This window comes from Marmota marmota, unplaced genomic scaffold (genome assembly GCF_001458135.2).
Source record: "Marmota marmota marmota unplaced genomic scaffold, marMar, whole genome shotgun sequence".
In the NCBI taxonomy this organism is placed as follows: Eukaryota; Metazoa; Chordata; class Mammalia; order Rodentia; family Sciuridae; genus Marmota; species Marmota marmota.
Genome location: NW_025999894.1, coordinates 2,460,121 through 2,477,338, shown reverse-complemented (window position 1 = coordinate 2,477,338; position 17,218 = coordinate 2,460,121). Strand labels below are relative to the sequence as shown.

The 17,218-nt window shown below is 46.9% G+C and overlaps 2 protein-coding genes across 12 annotated transcripts in view; one reads left to right on the top strand and one right to left on the bottom strand.

Moving 5' to 3' along the window:
• Positions 1-2,322, top strand: part of Tmem11 (transmembrane protein 11) — a 33,705-nt gene extending 31,383 nt beyond the window's left edge. Inside the window, exon 2 of the mRNA XM_015503519.2 lies at positions 1,351-2,322. Within this exon, the coding sequence (XP_015359005.2) occupies positions 1,351-1,942 (592 nt within the window). The 3' untranslated portion in view covers positions 1,943-2,322. The remainder of the gene's footprint in view (positions 1-1,350) is intronic.
• A 3,552-nt stretch (positions 2,323-5,874) lies between these two features.
• Positions 5,875-17,218, bottom strand: part of Dhrs7b (dehydrogenase/reductase 7B) — a 59,489-nt gene continuing 48,145 nt past the window's right edge. For 10 of the 11 annotated variants that reach the window (XM_015503513.2, XM_048795435.1, XM_015503518.2 and 7 more), the window contains 5 exons: positions 15,553-15,662; positions 12,643-12,859; positions 12,086-12,178; positions 8,836-8,988; positions 5,875-6,953 (listed from right to left, as the gene is read on the bottom strand). In XM_015503513.2, the coding sequence (XP_015358999.1) occupies positions 6,748-6,953; positions 8,836-8,988; positions 12,086-12,178; positions 12,643-12,859; positions 15,553-15,662 (779 nt within the window). In that variant the 3' untranslated portion in view covers positions 5,875-6,747. The remainder of the gene's footprint in view (positions 6,954-8,835; positions 8,989-12,085; positions 12,179-12,642; positions 12,860-15,552; positions 15,663-17,218) is intronic. The other variant, XM_048795443.1, reaches the window with a different exon arrangement.

Sequence of the window (17,218 nt, the reverse complement as noted above, 5' to 3'; positions counted from 1 at the left end):
TGACACAGAGCTGTGTTTTGAATGTCTCTGCGAGGCTTGGATGAAGACTTCATTTTTTGTACTAGAGATCAAACCCAGGGGTGCTTTACTACTGAGCTACATTCCAGCCCCTTTCTTTTTTATTTTGAGACAGGGTCTCACTGAGTTGTTTACTGGTCACAAATTTGCGATCTTCCTGCTTCAGCGTCGCTGGGATTACAGGTGTGTGCACCACATCCAGCTGAAGAAGGCATCTTATGAAGCGAGCACAGGGCGTAAAACTAGGAGAAGCAGTCCATGCTGGATGGCACTGTGTAGGCTTAGATCTGGACAGGTTGAAATAAGCCCCAGGAGACGTAGAAAGGGCTGTGCAGCCCTGTACTTAGGTTTGCCTGTCCTGGGTTTGAGAAGATTCTGCTTTGGATAGGAAATGTGCATCAAAGACTTCATATTGCCTAACAAGCCACTTCGGCCCATGCTTGCTGCTGGGACTGAGGCCCAGCTGTCATGTGGCTTTGACAGAGCTGAGCCCTTCCTTACAGTTCTAGATTCCTCTTTACCTGGTCAGGGTCATGTCATCCATCCGCAGTGCGCAGTGCAAGGGGGAAGCAAAGGTTTGAGGCAGATCCCTGTGAACAGTGTCTTTTGGGGCATGAGAGCAGCCCTCAGTGGTGAATCCTAGGCCTGCAGGGTCCAGATTGGGCCATCATCTAGGCTGCCTGATTGAGAAACCCTACAGATGCTTCTGCCTATGAGTTGCTACTCTTTTCTCAGCTCAGAGAGGGCTTCATTTCCCCCGAGTAGCTGCTATTCCTGGGCCTGCTGTGCCTGTCCTCCCAGGGGGCCCCTGAGGTGAAGCTGTCCCTTTTTGTTTTCAGTTGTGCAAACGATGGATGGCCACTTTTGAACTGAGCAAAGGGCAGGGTTGTTCAGTATCATGTCCTGAGGGGTATGTTGGTTTCCATAGAAAAACCCTCCTGCAGTTGTCTGACAATCCAAGACAGCTTCCGAGCTGTTGACCTTGTGCATCTGCTGTGTTCGGGTCTGTGGCATTCTGTGCTGCAATCACTTTTTTCCCTTTGGGCTGTGTGCCAACTTGGCAGTCTGCTAGGGTGCCACACTACGCTCCCCAGCAAGCTGGCATACAGTGTGGTGGCTTGTCAGATGCACCAGTTACTCCTTTTTCTGCATCTTTCATTTTGTTCTTTCATTCTCTCAGAAAGAAAAATGTTTACTGATTATCTTGTCTGTTGGGTTCTAGAGCAGATAAACACATAAGTGATGCTTCCACATAACCCACTTGAATCAAAGTGTGAAATATGTAATGTTTTGAACAACCAACAATAAAAATTACATAAATAAATAAATAAGTGATGCTTCCAGCATCTTAGTGAAACCCAGTCCAGTGCTTCAGCCTAACCGCCTTGTCTTTCTCCCCCATCAAAGGGTGAGCTTGTCGGCCACGGACTGCTACATTGTGCACGAGATCTACAATGGGGAGAACGCCCAAGACCAGTTTGAATATGAGCTGGAGCAGGCCCTGGAAGCCCAGTACAAGTACATTGTGATCGAGCCCACCCGCATCGGCGATGAGACTGCGCGCTGGATCACCGTGGGCAATTGCCTGCACAAGACGACCGTGCTGGCGGGTACTGCCTGCCTCTTCACCCCATTGGCACTGCCCTTAGATTATTCCCACTACATCTCCCTGCCCGCTGGTGCGCTGAGCCTGGCTTGCTGCACCCTCTACGGGATCTCCTGGCAGTTTGACCCTTGCTGCAAGTACCAAGTGGAGTACGATGCCTATAAACTGTCCCGCCTGCCTCTGCACACACTCACCTCCTCCACCCCGGTGGTGCTGGTCCGGAAGGACGACCTGCACAGAAAGAGACTGCACAACACGATAGCACTGGCCGCCCTGGTGTACTGTGTAAAGAAGATTTACGAACTCTACGCTGTATGACTTCAGTAGAGCAGGGAGAGGAGCACAGCCACACAGCCCGCGAGAGAGGAGAGGATTCAGATTGCCACAGTAACACTTCTTGCTCTGCAAGGCAGCCTGGGAAGGTGTTTGGTTTAATACTTGTTATTTTTAAAAAAGAACACAGATCATGGGTATACCAAGGGGTTTTTCAGCTCATTACACTAAGATGTGGATTTCCATAACCCAGGAGGGGTTCTGAGGCTGTGGAAGTCTGATTGGGCAGTGGAATGTGGATGGAAGCCAACGCTACTGAGGGGGTGTGAACGCGCTTTGGGGGGGTCTTGAAGTATATTGTTTAACTGTACCATTCAGAGCCAACCAGAAGCTATTGACCATTATTAAAATTATGAGAATTTCAACTTCTGCTGTTCTCTCTGTCCATAATGGTGCTTGCAGCTCCCGCTGCACCTGAGTTATGCAGGCACTACGGACACCTTCTGCTCCTCATTGCAGCCTAGTGTCACCACTTAGCAAGAACAGGTCTGGATCTGAGGTCCTGAGGCCAGCAGCCCCTGCCCAGATAGCCTGGCTCACCTTGGCCTTGCTGTGGTTGGGGTCAGCACTGCTGACATGCTGGTGTTCAGGGACATGGTAAAGTCATGGTGCCTTGAGATCATGAGTCTCTCTTTGGGTTCCCTTTTGGGAAATTCTGGGGCCCAGAAATTCTGATTTAGGAGGACACAGGTGCTAACATCTTTGGTTTTTTAAAGCACCCACAGCTGTTCCTGATGTGGACCAAATTCAACCCATATCCTAGGCCAAGGGAAGAGCCCTGGAAACTATCAGGAAAGCACCCTGGATAACCTTGGGGGCTAATCCACAGCAGCCCAGCCCCTTGCTGGGCTCCTTCCTCAGCCAAAAGTCATCTTATGCACTGTCTGCCACACTCCTGCTGAGGTTTTGGATAAATGGACAATAGACCCCTTTATAAAGGCCGAGGCCTCAGTGGCCCAGTTCTCCCCTCACAGCCACACAGCACTTACGAAGGACAGTCTTCAGGAGACAGACAGGCTGACCTTTCACCCAGCTGTGCCACAGAGCCATGAGGGCGCTTCACCCACGGTACACAGCAAGGCTCTGGGGCGGTTACGCCGTTTTGGTAGGGGAGATCCAAATCTTCTAAGAGTACCATGGCCCACGAAACATTTTAAACTTTGATAGTGTCCTTGAATTGTTGAGTGATAAAATGTCAGGTGTACAGTATTGTTTACATGCTGGCCTTTGGCCAGTGGGAACAATAAAATGATAACTACAAGAGATCCTGGACAAACAGGCCTCATCCCAATTGTGCAGGACAAGCTGAAATGCGCTGCCCACAACTCAGGCTCTGAGCACTGGCTTCCAAGCCGGCTGGGCAGGACAGCAAGGTATGTGTTTTTGTGACAGACAGGTTCAGAGTTGGAAAGGGAGCCCCATGACTGGCCTAGCTGTGCTCTTTCTGCACATCAGATTTCATGGGGGAGGTGGCTAGAACTGGACAGGCTGTGGGACCTCAGGTCAGCCAAGGAGATGCCCTCAACCAAAATAGAAACCAGGTACAAACGGACGCTCCTTTGCCATTTCCCAGGCCACACTTAACGAAGTGTCTCTTGTTGGGTGTACCAACCCAGGTTGTGAAATGCCATCGTAGTTATGTGGTCCCTGGTCATACAAGTGAAGCTGCAGTGCCTCTGCAGACAGCAGGGCAGGGATTGGTGTGACCCAGGCAAGGCCTTGGGAGCAGCCAACGTATACCTCCCTCCTGCCCAGAGAGGCTGTCACACACAGCAGGGTCCTCGACAAGTGGCTCATGCTCACCTGTGTCATACAGCTTTCAGTAACTGATAATTGAGAGGAAGCAAAGGCCACATGACCCAGAGGTCCTGCTGTGGAAAATCCGCCCAAGTCCCACGTGGGTCATTTAAGGGAATGGGTCGTGTAACTAATCTAGCAAACCACTTTAATCTTAACTACCCACCCCATCCAGTTTTAGAGAAGCAGAGACAACTAACCAGGCAATGTGAAGGGCAGACCCTGGCTGGCTCTTTCCACCTGTGTCTCCTCCACAGCCTCTCGGCTCCTCCAAGTTTCACATCTGGTCTAGCACTGGGACACCCACCTGTCTCAGGAGGCTGGGAGACTTGCTGTGAGCCAGGCTATATGCCCAAGGAGCCATGTCCTCACCATTTCCCCCTCTACACTGCGTAGAGCCGTGCTGGCTGAGAAGAAAAAGCTAGTTTTAGTGTTCAGTCTCGGTTTGGGGCAGGAAGCACAAGATGGCCTGCTCTTGCCCAAGCACCAGCGGAACACCAAAAGGTTTGGAAAGGAAAGTGGAAAGTGTCTTTGAACTTTATCAGATATCTGAAGGCAGAACCAATTAAATGTCGTGGTTTTCAGACCTCCCTACAGAATTCAAGATTGAAAGTGAGCCCAAAACAAAACAACAACAACAAAAAAAGGAAAACCCCAATGACAGAAAAGCTAGACTGCAGCAACACTGCCACCTCTGGTGGCAAGTGCTTACATTCAGACACTGGTTTGGAAAACCCAAGATTGAAATGAAGGTTATTCAGAGTCCACAAGCCAAAGCCAGGCTGTGGTGAGCTGCCCTCTTGGAATAAGCTCGCCAGGCAGGCTGGGCAGGTGGAGGCTTGGCCCCAGGAGGATGTACCAGCTGCCCTCCACATGAGGACAGGCGGCCTCAGGAGGTCTCCCATTTGTCCAAACCAGCACTCTATCCAGAAAGGCTTGCTTAGCTCCAGAGGTGCCTGAAATAACACTGTAGGAGCAACAGGGAACTTGAAGCACACTGATGACCGGCCCTTTGGGCTGTGGTCTCTGAGGCCAAGAGCATCCCTCTGACATTAAAGCTTCCCTGGAATCTGCCAACCTCAAGAGCAGGGTGTCCCATGTTCAGCCTCTGGCAAGTAGCCGTATCTATGCTAGCTCTGGCCAGGATTAGGAATTCTTAGATTTTCTCTTCTTTCTGGCCCTGGAGGCCATGATGCTGAAGAAGAGCCCAGTTAATAATGATATTTTACATTATACTTTATATGTCAAAATATGTAGAGAGTTTCTAAAGTAAATCTTAGAAAGTGAGTTTTAAATAATGTTAGGCAAAGAAACCACCACATGTCCACCAGAAGTGAACTTGAGGTGCTCCAAGCTCCCTGCACCACAGCTGCAAGCTGATAAGGCTTGGTGGCTCATAACTACCTACCATGGTGGCTCCCAGAGCAACACCCTCACCAATGGCTTTGCAGTTCCTTATCTTCTAAAGATGGAGGACACCACTGCTGAACTCTCATTTTGAGGGCAGTATATCCAATGCTGATGGTTTTATTTAATAGACAAGAAAGGAACAGCAGCTGGACATCAGCCATTCTAAAAGTGCCAGTCAATAAATGTCTAAGAAGAGGTGTTCTCTTGCTCCATTTAGAGAGGGAGCCCTATCCCTGAAGCTGCTACATGCTTGGCAGTTTCACTTCACTTGAGACTGGGCTAGTTCTGGAACAGTTGCTGCTGTCTCAGCCCCAGCATCCCTAGACACTAAGAAACCCTCTCTCTGATGTCAGGAGTGGGGTGGTGATTCCTGTGCAAGATGAAGAACTACCCATCTTGTGTATATTCACATTTTACCCAAGGGTCTGGAATGTCCAGGATGTGCTGTGAGCCAGGGCCCCAGCTAATTATCCACTTGTTCGTCTACTCCCAAGAAACTTAAAATCCTCCAGAGCCCTAACCCCAGGCTCCTGTCAGAGGCAACTGTTTACAACAAAAGGTGAACAGAGCCAGAGTTAGGTCAGTGCAGACATCAACATCATATGCTAGGAGATTTTTATCCCAATTTGGGGAAGCCTACAGTGGACCTACTATTTCAACTTCATTCTCATTAATAGGAAAACTTCTCCCTAAATGAAGTGACTCACTCAAGAACTTCAACTATGTACTTTTAATAAATCAAAGGTGGACCCAGGCCTTCTCTCTGGCTATAATCAGCAAATGAACTCCTTCCACCTGGAAACTAGCTGCTGCTTCAGCTCTGCTCACCAGGCCAGTCTCCAAAGGTTTCTTTTCCAAGAGGATGTCTAGGGCCATGCAGAGGTCTCCCTTCTGGTTGCTGCCTCTTTAGAAAATTCATCTGCTTGAATGGTGCCTGGCATCCTCTAAGGCTGTGGTTACAGTGAGAAGGAACATAGGAATACCTTTTGGTGCTAAAGCCAGGATCACTTGGGATGTGCCATAGAACCCATCACACAGTAGCCCCCCATTTTCTATATCAAATGGGCTATCACAGGATCCTGGAAAGGGATATGAATAATGATTTCCTAAAAATACAACCTTCTCTCCCAAGTGCTGGTGGTGTCCCCTCCAAAGCAAATGGGTTAAGTGGTCTTGGATATGTCAAACTCGAACAACTGAGTCAGGTGATGTTATAACATCTGATTCCAAGATAGTTTTCTAGGAGTCATCAAGGCTGGAATTCAAAGGACATGCTTCAGTTCTTCTAGTCACTGAGGTTTATGACTCTTACTATTCCTATCATTTATTTCATGTTTTTAGAGTTGAAACCCATCTCCATATTTATTCCTTAAGTGCTTATCCCTCACCTCTAGGAAGAAGCTCATTGCCTGGGGTTGCATCATGGACCTGCAGGAGAAAAGTTTCTTCAGTCTTTTCCACCTGGAGGGCAAATTGCCATTAAAGTCTCAAGCACAGCTGTCCCTTGAAGAGCAGTCAAGCCTGGGGAAGTGTTGCTTCTCATCCTAGCTCAAACTGGTTGGAGCTGCTAGCTCTGGCCAGGATTAGGAATTCTTAGATTTTCTTTCCTTTCTGGCCCTGATGGCCATGATGCTGAAGAAGAGCCCAGGAGCCAGAGTTCGAAGATAAATGGCCAAGGAAGGCAGCAAGTCAGCCACGATCACATCTTTCTTCTTCTTCCCCACAGCAGCAAGAACATCTTGGGCCACCTCTGCAGGGCTTCGGCCCTGGGCTGTGTTCTTGTCAACAGCTAAAAGAAGAAAAGCAACACATGAACTAGAAAGCAGAGGACCTTCTCTTGAGGACTGGAGCTGACGGGAGCCATTAGGTCAGCTTGTTGCACTCCCCACTGTGAAGCTGTTCCCAGAGTCTGCCAGGAAGGAGGTGGCATGCCCCTATCCCTGAAGGTGTTATATCCAGAGGAAATAGGAACCATTTTGTGTTTCTAAGTAAGTAAGTGAGGGTAAGGGAGATATGGGTGGAATATGGGGACAAGACAGACTGGGGACCCCAGTCAGTGATGGGAACCAATGTGAGTCCATCTGCCTGGTGGTCTGATGACAAAAGCAGAAGGCCGGCCAAGGTAGGGTCTCATAGAGCAAGCCCCTCACACCTGAGCAGCAGCTTCCTGATCTTGGACATTTTTGCTCTTGGAACAACAAATGAGTCGAGACTGTTGTACCATCTCTTGAAGTGGGGAGGGCCTTCTGACCCATACATGTACCACCAGCTGAGTAGAGAGTACACAGATGTCCCAACTCCCAATTTCGTGTTAGCTGGATGAGGGACAGGAAGAAACCTGTCATTCACTTTAAGCTGTTGGAGAAGACAGCTGTGGGTAGTTTAGGGTTAGTAAAGGTTACTAACCCTTCTTTACTAGTGATCTGACATTTTGCCAGCAGAGTAGGCTCAGTCAGCAGGCACAGGCCACTAGCACACCCAGTTTGATACCTTCCCGAAGCTATCCAGTCTGCCCGAGCTTCCTCACCAGTATCTGTTCTCACTGTGGTTAATGAAAGAATGGGAAGTTTTTAATTACTGCTTAATTGTAAAGTGCCACAGAGAGATTTGCTTTAGGAAGAGAGCAGCTGCCACCCAGGACAGGGTAGTCTTGGTTCAAACTTGGCTGGGGTGGGTGCAAGCCCAGCATGTCCTTGGCAGATGCTGCAGCACAGACCTGCAAGAGACCACAGCCAGGGAGGCAGGACACAGTGGAACATACTGTAGAGATGGGCAGTTCTGTTCTGAGTTCAGGCAGGCAGGCAGGCAGGCAGGCAGGCTTCAGCAGCTTTAGAACTCATGGGCTGCCTAACTTGAGAAGCAGTAGCTGACTGCTGTCTGCCTGGCTTGCATGCTGGTGGGGGGCTGCCCAGCCCACAAATGGTGACTGCAGGTCAGCCTCGGTGCTGCCTCTGACTGAAGCAAGATGGAGATTACTGCACCGTACTCAGCCTTACCCTGAAGACTCTTCCTGAAGCCAGTCATTTCTCCAATATACTGAGGAGGGACCATTCAGGTCAAGCCGCCCACACTTGCCCCAAAGTTAATTCCCTTAGTCTTGATAGTGAAAATACTTCTTGGGCCTGGTGCAGTGGTACTCGCTTGTAATCCCAGCAGCTCAGTTCGGGAGGCTGAGGCAGGAGGATTGCGAGTTCAAAGCCAGCCTCAGCAACATCGAGGAGCTAAGCAACTAAGACCCTGTCACTAAATAAAATACCAAATAGGGCTAGGAATGTGGCTCAGTGGTTGAGCGCCCTGGGTTCAATCCTGGGTACCCACCCCTGCACTAAAAAAAAAGAAAATACTATTTGGGCCTTGGGATCTAGAAATACGTTAGCTGGCTGTTTAGGGGCAATTCAGGTTAGGGACTTCCTTTCTATTCCACTAAGTCCTCTACCTCTAGGCCTCCTGTTCTGAAAGCTCTAGTGGTGATGCTCAGGCTAAGGTCAGTTCTTGGTGGTAAGTGAAGATTAAATAACAATCGGTACCTACAGCCAACACCATGCCAAGTTTTTCAGCTTTAAAAATCATATTCTAAATGAAAAATGACAACAATCACTGGGGTAGGTAAGAGCTACACATTTCACTAGGGCTGATCGATAGCTTTTCATACAAGAGCAACCAGGCCTTACCTCCATATCTGGACCCATCCGTGGTAATGGCATTTACAGAGAGGTTGGTATAGATGTAGCCGGGACTGATGACAGTCACCTGGATCCCATCCTGTTCCATCTCAGCACGCAGGCAGTCAAAGAAGGCCTGGGTTGCATGCTTGGAGGCTGCATCTGCAAACATGGGCAGAGAGGGAGTGAGTGTGCCAAGGTGGGTAGGGCCCAAGGCCCACCTACTCACTCCCATTTACTCTCTGTTTAAAACATGGTTTTATAATGTAAGATTTAAGCCTTATAGCAATATTCATTTCCTGATTTGAGAAGTGCTCTATGTCCTTGTTGTTAGGAAATCTTAAGTGGTTAGGCATAAAGGGGGAATCTGTCACCAAATTCTCACATGGCTGAGAAAAAATAATTGTAAATTCACTCATAAGAGAATAAGGGAAAATGTTAACTGGGGAATCTTGGTGAAGGGTGCATGTTTCTGATGTTCTTACAATTCTTCTTTAAGTCTGAAATTTTTCCAAGTTAAACAAAAGCTTAATGCTCATAAAGTAAAAAAGCAAAAGTCCTGCTTTCCAATTTTGTTCCCAGAGGTGAACAATGCCGTTTCTTAGGATTTATTTTTGGATCTGTTATGTACAGGTACAGATATAAGATGGGATCTTACATTTCTTTTACAGAAATGAGCTCATACTCTTCCTTTTATTCCTGCAAGTAACTTTCTGTGATGGCCCTGCAGACCCACCCATCACATGGCTCTGGCTGCCTGATCCTCCCCAAGGGATCATCAGGTGACAGATCTGGCCCCATCAGTGGACCTTTATGGGTCTCTTCCAGTTTTTATCACTGCTAAGCACGCTACCCCTGAGCATCCCTGCCTGCACACATGTGTATGATGTCCAAGCTTGCTTCTGATGTACTTCCCTTTGCAAACTAGGCAGGAACTTTCAACTAGAAGCTAGAAAGTGCACCATCTGCAAGAGACAGAGCCACCTGTGCTCCTCAGCAGCAGCTCCCCAATCTAATGGAAGGTGCTCTGAGGGGGTAACCCTACAGTGATATTCTTGGGAAACACAGCAAATCAATTTCCTGTAGTTGGGTCCTAAACGTTTTAGTCTTAATAAAAAAGGGCTTCTCTCAGCCAAGTAAACAGGAAGGAGAAAAGCAAGGAAGTGTCACAGGAAGCAGCTAGACTGTATTTGGGCAGTGATTCCAGGGCTAGATGAGTAGATTTTAGGGGAGTGAATAATTCCAGGGGGCAGCCAAGGCCCAAGGGCAGGAAGAGTGGGTCATCCTTGGGGTCTCCACGATAGAAGCCACACAATGATTGGGTCTCAAGCTCTTAGGCTATGGGTTCTCAGCCTGTTGTGCAGCCCATTCCTTTCACACTGTCACCATCACTTCGTCCCTCCTCTGCACTGCAGTGTTACAGTTCATGGCTTCTCCTGATGTGGTTCTCCTGGTAGCAGCAGAAGGGAGAGGAGGCTGAGCTGACACACTTGCCCAGGAGGCACAGCCAGATTCAGTCTAGTCACCGTACTGCATCCAAACCCTTCTTGCACACCTACTATAGTCAGCAAGTCAATTAGAGAATAGAAATCAGTGGGGTGTAATCAAAGTAAAATGTGGAAATAATTTAATACAAAGAACTCTGTATATCTTTTACCCTGATTTATCTATTAACATTCTACTTTACTTGCATGATTATCTGTGATTATACATGGTGGTTTTGGGGTGGGGGATCATTTTGGCAGCCTTAAGTGACTGCCTGTGTATGCTCTAAGGGTTGACATGGAATATTAGCAAAAAGATAAATAACAACTATAGAAACAAATATTGTTCCAGTTTACATAGGACATCTCTAGTTGCCTCATTTCATCTTGGTACCAGCCCTGGGAAATGTATGATGACTATAAGTCACACTGATAGGTAAGAAACTGAGGGTCAGAAAAGTTAAGTGACTGATCCAAGCACATACAACTAAAACCAAAAGATGTAGCTGGAATTAAGACCTCGGGGGGAAGAACACGATTCTGTTCCATCTTTAGTGCAAATGGTTGCTCCATCTTATCATCAAGCAGAGTATTACTGTGTTTTCAAATTGCTGACACAGCCCAAGCTTCCTTCACTGTGCCGGGCCCTGGCTGGCTTTGGGAAGTGACTGAGAGCGGGTGAGGCTGTCCCAAGTCATATTTTTCTTTCAGAAGATGAAGCAAAGAAAGGAGCTACTGAGACAGTTTGTGAAGTGCCCTTTAAAGTCTTTTAAAAACCCCAAACACCAACAACTACATTCTGTGTGTTTGCTGGTACAACGTGAGGGCAGAGCGACAGAAGAAATGACACCTACGTGGAGGGAAACCTGTGAACTGGAAGTCAACTTGGCAGTTTTAATTATTTGGTCCTATCTAATATTTATGCTTCTTGGAATTCATCGTATTGAAACCCCTCCTCTAAGTGCCCAGAGATATGAACATTCAAGGATGTTCTCTGTGGCAAATCACTCAAAGCACTGAAAAGGGGAAAAGCTCCTCAAACATCCACTCAACATATTATTATAAACCCACTTAAAAGGATAAGGTAAATCCACATGTGCTGGTATGGAAAGTCAGACAGCCAGGTGGGACAAGCAAGCTCGAAAAGAGCATGCATGATGGGGTCCCCTCCCCCTCCCCCCCTTTTTTTGGTCCTGGGGATTGAACCCAGGGGTGCTCTACCACTGAGCTACATCCCCAGCCCTTTTCATTTTAAGCCCAGGATGGCCTTGAACTTGCAATCCTCCTGCCTCAGCCTCCAGAGTTGCTGGGATTACAGGCATGTGCTACTGCAACTGGCATGATCCCAATTTTGTTTGATTACATGTAGAAAAAAATTGGAGGCTAATGCTCCAAAGTGATAAAATAACCTTATCAGTGGGCTGACGGTAGTAAACAACACAGTAAGAGAGGCAGTGTGTGCAGCGCCCAGGGCAGAGCTCTCCAGACACTGTACTCACAGCAGCTCCTTTAGACTGGGGCTGGGACTTGTACCTATGTGCAAATACAGATGAACACAGAGAGGTGGGGACACCTGCCCAAGGTTACACAGTGGGTAAGAAGCAGTGCTGGATTTGACCCCAGGTATGTGGCTCCAGAGAACACATTCTGATGAACTTCCTTCACGTTCCATGTAGGGTATTTCTTCAATGTCTGATTTCAGGACGGTAAACGTGTTATTTTTATAAGAAGAAGACAAAAATGGTTTTTTTTTTTGGGGGGGGGGGGGAACTCACATGCTGATCGAAAAGGAATGCTGATTTTGCCCTGGATGCTGCTGATGGTGACGATGTGGCCTTGCCTCCTCTTGATCATGGAGGGCAGGAGTGCTGAGGGGAGAGGGCAGGGATTTAGACACCATCTTCCAGTCACTCTGCCTGACAGCTCCTCAGGATGGAGAGCCATGCAGCAGAGGAAAGAGGCAGGAGGAAGTCCACAGAGTAACCACCCACAATGGGCAGCACAGTTCCCTGTCCTATGAGGAGTCTGTTCCCTGGACTGAAGTCTGGCTAGATATCAAAATATCCCCACCACAAAGGAGTCTGCAGACACCACAGCAAGGCAGTGCTAGCCAAGGAGGCTGTGGCTAGAGGAAGACCCTGATAAAGGGCTAACACAGAGAGAATGCTAATAGAAACCTGCAAAAAGCAAACATTCAAACTACAGTGACCACACCCACAGCAGGGTAAAACAGCAAATGGGGGTAGGCGGCATGCAGCCTAAGAGGAACTGAGCAGAACAAAAAGGATGCCAACGTATCACATTCTTTCCTCTTTAAACCCAAGACTGTTACCTTTTGTTAGAGCAATAGGGCCAAAGTAGTTTGTCTCCATGACCCTCTTGTCAACATCCACTGTGGTGTCTGTGATGGTCCCTCGGTAGCTGATCCCAGCATTGTTGATGAGTACATCCACATAGCCAAAGCACTGCAGGATCTCAGCTGCTGCAGCAACAGTAGCCCCCGTGTCTGCGAGGTCGAAGGTCACTGTGTAAGGCTTGTGCGTCTGCTTCTGGCCAAACACAAGACACCAAATATACCTGATAAGTGACAGGCCCCATAGCTATGTGTCCCTGCTTTTCAGAGTCCAGGGAGTGACATAATGGAGACGAAACAACATGGGCTACAGCAGCAGTCCTCTTCCGAAGAGATGAGGCCTACAGGGTGACCCTGCCTAGAGTGGTCACCCCTGACCTGGACAACTCTAATCTTGAACTAAAGTTGCCTGCACCTCACGAGATATGACCTGGGCTTCTCCTACTTTCAGCAGTCCAGTTGTAAGCTCCCCAGGACAGGTCACATATGTGTGGACTGCTGTAGCAGGTAACCACAGAAGCTATTAACCATAGCTATCCTTGCTGCTTTGTGCTATCCAACTTTAATACGTTCAGTGGCTCACAGAGGGGTCCTGTTCTTCTCAGGTTAAGTCATTTTTACTCATTTCTTCATGAAATAATATTTACATATACCATGTAATGAGGACATAGCAGAAGCCAACAACCTGTCCCTCTGAGGCACAGATTAATTCTGTAACTGTGAAGAATGCTATAAAGTCCTGTGCTAGAGAAATGAGTAGCTAAGCAACACAACGTGGAGGGCATCCCAACAGATGTAAAGTGCAACACTGCACTGGGAAGTCCTCACTGAAGCAACGAGACAAGAAAACGTCCCCCATATTGGAAAGGAAGAGATAAAACTATCTCTGTTTGCAGATGACATGATTCTATATATAGAAAATGGCAGCAAATCCCATGAAAGCTATTAAGAGCTAACTAAAAAATTCAGCAAAGCTGCAGGGTACAAGATCAAAACACCACCAACAACAAAAAATCAGCTATTTCCATACAGGAACAATAAATTGTGAAAAGGATGTTAGGAAAGCAAAAGATGTTAGGAAATACTGAGGAATGAATCTAACCGAGGAAATGTAAGATTTTCACACTGAAGACATTTGCTGACTAAAATTAAAAATGACACAAATACAAGGAAAGACATCCTATATTCATGGATTGGAAGTCAATATTGTTAATTTCACAATACTACCAAAGTGATCTATAAGTTCAATGCAATTCTTATCAAAATCCCAATGGCTTTTTTTAATATTTATTTTTTTAGTTGTAGTTGGACACAATACCTTTATTTTATTTATTTATTTTCTTGTAGTGCTGAGGATTGAACCCAGGGCCTTGCACATGCTAGGCAAGTGCCCTACTCCTAGGTCACAACCCCAGCCCCCAATGGCATCTTTTGCAGGAAAAAAAAAAAATCCTAGAATTCACATGGGATTGCAATGGCCCCTCAATAGCAAATGAATCCTGAAAAAGAACATAGTTAAAGCACTCACACTTCCTGATTTTGAAACTTATTACAAAGCTACAGTAATTAAGACAGCATATTATTGACAAGGGACAAGCATATCAGCCAATGGAATGGAATAAAGAACTCAGAAATACACTTTCAAATATATGATCAATTTTTTTTTCCCCAGTACTGGAGATTAAACCCAGGAACATTTTTTTTTTTTTTTTAAAGAGAGAGAGAATTTTAATATTTATTTTTTATTTTTTTAGTTCGGCAGACACAACATCTTTGTTTGTATGTAGTGCTGAGGATTGAACCCGGGCTGCATGCATGCCAGGTGAGCGCGCTACCGCTTGAGCCACATCCCCAGCACCCCCAGGAGCATTTTCAACTGAGCTACATCCTCAACTCTTTTTATTTTTTATTTTGAAATAGGGTCTTGCTAAAAAGTTGCTGAGGCTGGCCTTGAACTTACAATCCATTTGCCTCAGCCTTCCAAGTTGCTGGGATTGCAGGTGTGTACCACCATGCCCAACCATGACCAAATGATTTTTGACAACAGTGCTAGACCATTCAATGAAGAATAGACTTCAAAAAATGGGTTTTAGGAGAATTGGATATGCACATGAAATGATGAAATTAGACCCTTACCTAATATCACATATAAAAATAACCCAAATAGAACAAAGACCTAAATGTAAGAGTTTAAACTATAAAACCCACCCTTCCTAGGATGGGTATAGTTAAAAACCACCATCACCAACAATATCACCAAAAATGTCAAGTGTGGAAAACCAGACCCTGTGCATTACTGGCAGGAATGTAAAGTGGTGCAGCTATTCTGGAGACCAATTTGGCAGCTCTTCAAAAGTAAACAAAACTACCCATATCATTGAGTAATTTCACTCTTAGGTATACATCAAAAAAAAAATGGAAAGCAGGGACTCTTAACACCAACATCCATAGCAGCACTGTTCACAATAGTAAAAAAGCACAAACAACCCAAGTTCACCAACAGGCTATTCATTGACAGATGGATGGATAAACAAAATGTAGGCTGTGTGTGTGTGTGTGTGTGTGTGTGTGTGTTATTTTAAAACAATTTAAAAAATCTTAAATCATCATCAATCCCCACCAGGTGAGTGGAGACAAGCCAGGTAAAAGGCTGGGAAAGCATTCCCACAGAAGCAACTTCCTCAATCCACAGCCTGGTCAGTGGTGGCAATGTGGGATGTGAAGACAGTCCCTCCTCAGGCTGTGGCCCCCTTTGCTTGGAGTCCTGCTGCTTCCCCTGTACAGCTTGACCACACAAATGTTCTTCAGTCCAGCAGCCCAAGAGTGGCCTGCTGTCTCCTAAGGGGGCTACCGGAGCCCTTCCCCTTGGAAAACATGCCCTGGGCTCACCTGGGAGGTATGAGAAGCAGTGAGCTCTCTGGTGAGTTCTTCAAGGGCCTCTACATTCCGGCCACAGAGCACCAGCTTAGCACCTGCAGCATGGAAGACTTTGGCACATTCTAAGGGAAGAGAAAAGAACCTTGACAGCTGAGGATATCCAAAGCCATTCCTCCCCCATGCAATTCAATTCAAATTCATCCAGTGCGGAGGGTATGTTTGTTTCCTCACGTGTACATATTGGCAGGTGCTATGGACCAGCATAAGGCTAGTTGTTAGGGTCCAATGTAGGGCTCCCATCTAGAGATGCAGCAGACATCCACAAAACAATGAGGAAGGCAAAGGGTGGACAGATTTATGATCAGTACTAGGCTCAAAACTTTCCACGAATAACCCTGGGATTGCCATCTCCATTTCCATGGCTGAGGAAGCTCAGCCAGGCTGAGTGATGTTCCTCATGATCAGGCAGAGAACCTGTACCAATGGGATAGGATAGGCAAGACCAGCTGCTATAACACTGTCCAACAGGCTGTGTTCCAGCACCACCTGACCTGTTTCTGGAACTGCTCATCTGCAGTCACACAGATGTACAGAAGACCTGCACAGTTCTGTAAAAAATGAGGGCAAAGGACTCTGTAAGGAATGAGGAGGCCCACCTAGGAACCCTGGAGCCTGAGGGGCTGCTTGCACCTGCTCAAGGTAGAGGGAGCAAGGTGCGCAAAGCACAGGAGGAACCATGAATAGATGATGCTAGTGCAGAAAGAGGAAGGTTAGGCTGGGGAAATAGCTCAGTGGGTAGAGTGTGCCTGCCTCGCGTGCACAGGCCCTGGGTTCAATTCCCAGCATCACCAAAAAAAAAAAAAAAAAAAGATGCAAGAAAGAGGAAGGTTCAAAGGCCTTGTTAGGCTAGGGGAGGGATTCAGGTAGCAAAATGGTGGTGGGGGAACGGAAGCAAAGGGTGATGTGAGGAAGGTATGTTTATTGCTTCCCCTCCCCCCAAACGTGTTCTCATTAATTGTTCAGTACCCTGAAAACTCATGGCTTTGTAAAAGCAGGCAGCCCAGTGGTCGAGGGAACAGATATGAGCCAGACTTCCTGTGTTCAACTCTCACTACCCACATTTACTGGTTCCATGATGTCAGGTAAGTTATAACCTCTTTGCTTCTTGCTTTCCTCTCTTTAAGATGCAGATAAAAATAGTGCCTACTTCAGGGAGAACTTTGAGATTGAACGAGTTAAAGTAGGCAATCACTTCCTACAGTGCTGGGTAAACAAGAAGCACTAGGAAGTACTGTTCTAATACTTCTTGTTTTTAATACTTTAATATTTCTAAGCTGCCATTTTAAAATGTTCTGAAAACTGAAGTGAGTAGGTGTAAGGCAGGGCACTGCCTGTCCTCACCTGAGGTCTAGTTCCCCAAAAATGCTCAGGAGCAGATCTCCACAAGACACCTTGTTTCTCGCTGATCATACTGAGGCCAGTGTGTCACCCACGTGGCTCCCAACCAAATCTTAAGAGGCCCAAGAGCCTGATTCATAAAAGGGACAGGCCTGCCCTACAGGGCAATTCCATCTCTGGAAGCCATGCAGCAAGGAGCAGAGGAGGAATGAGGGCTGTCACTTTCTAGGCTGAGAAGGGACAAGGTCAGAAAATTCGGGCAGTGTATGTCAAGCTTCCT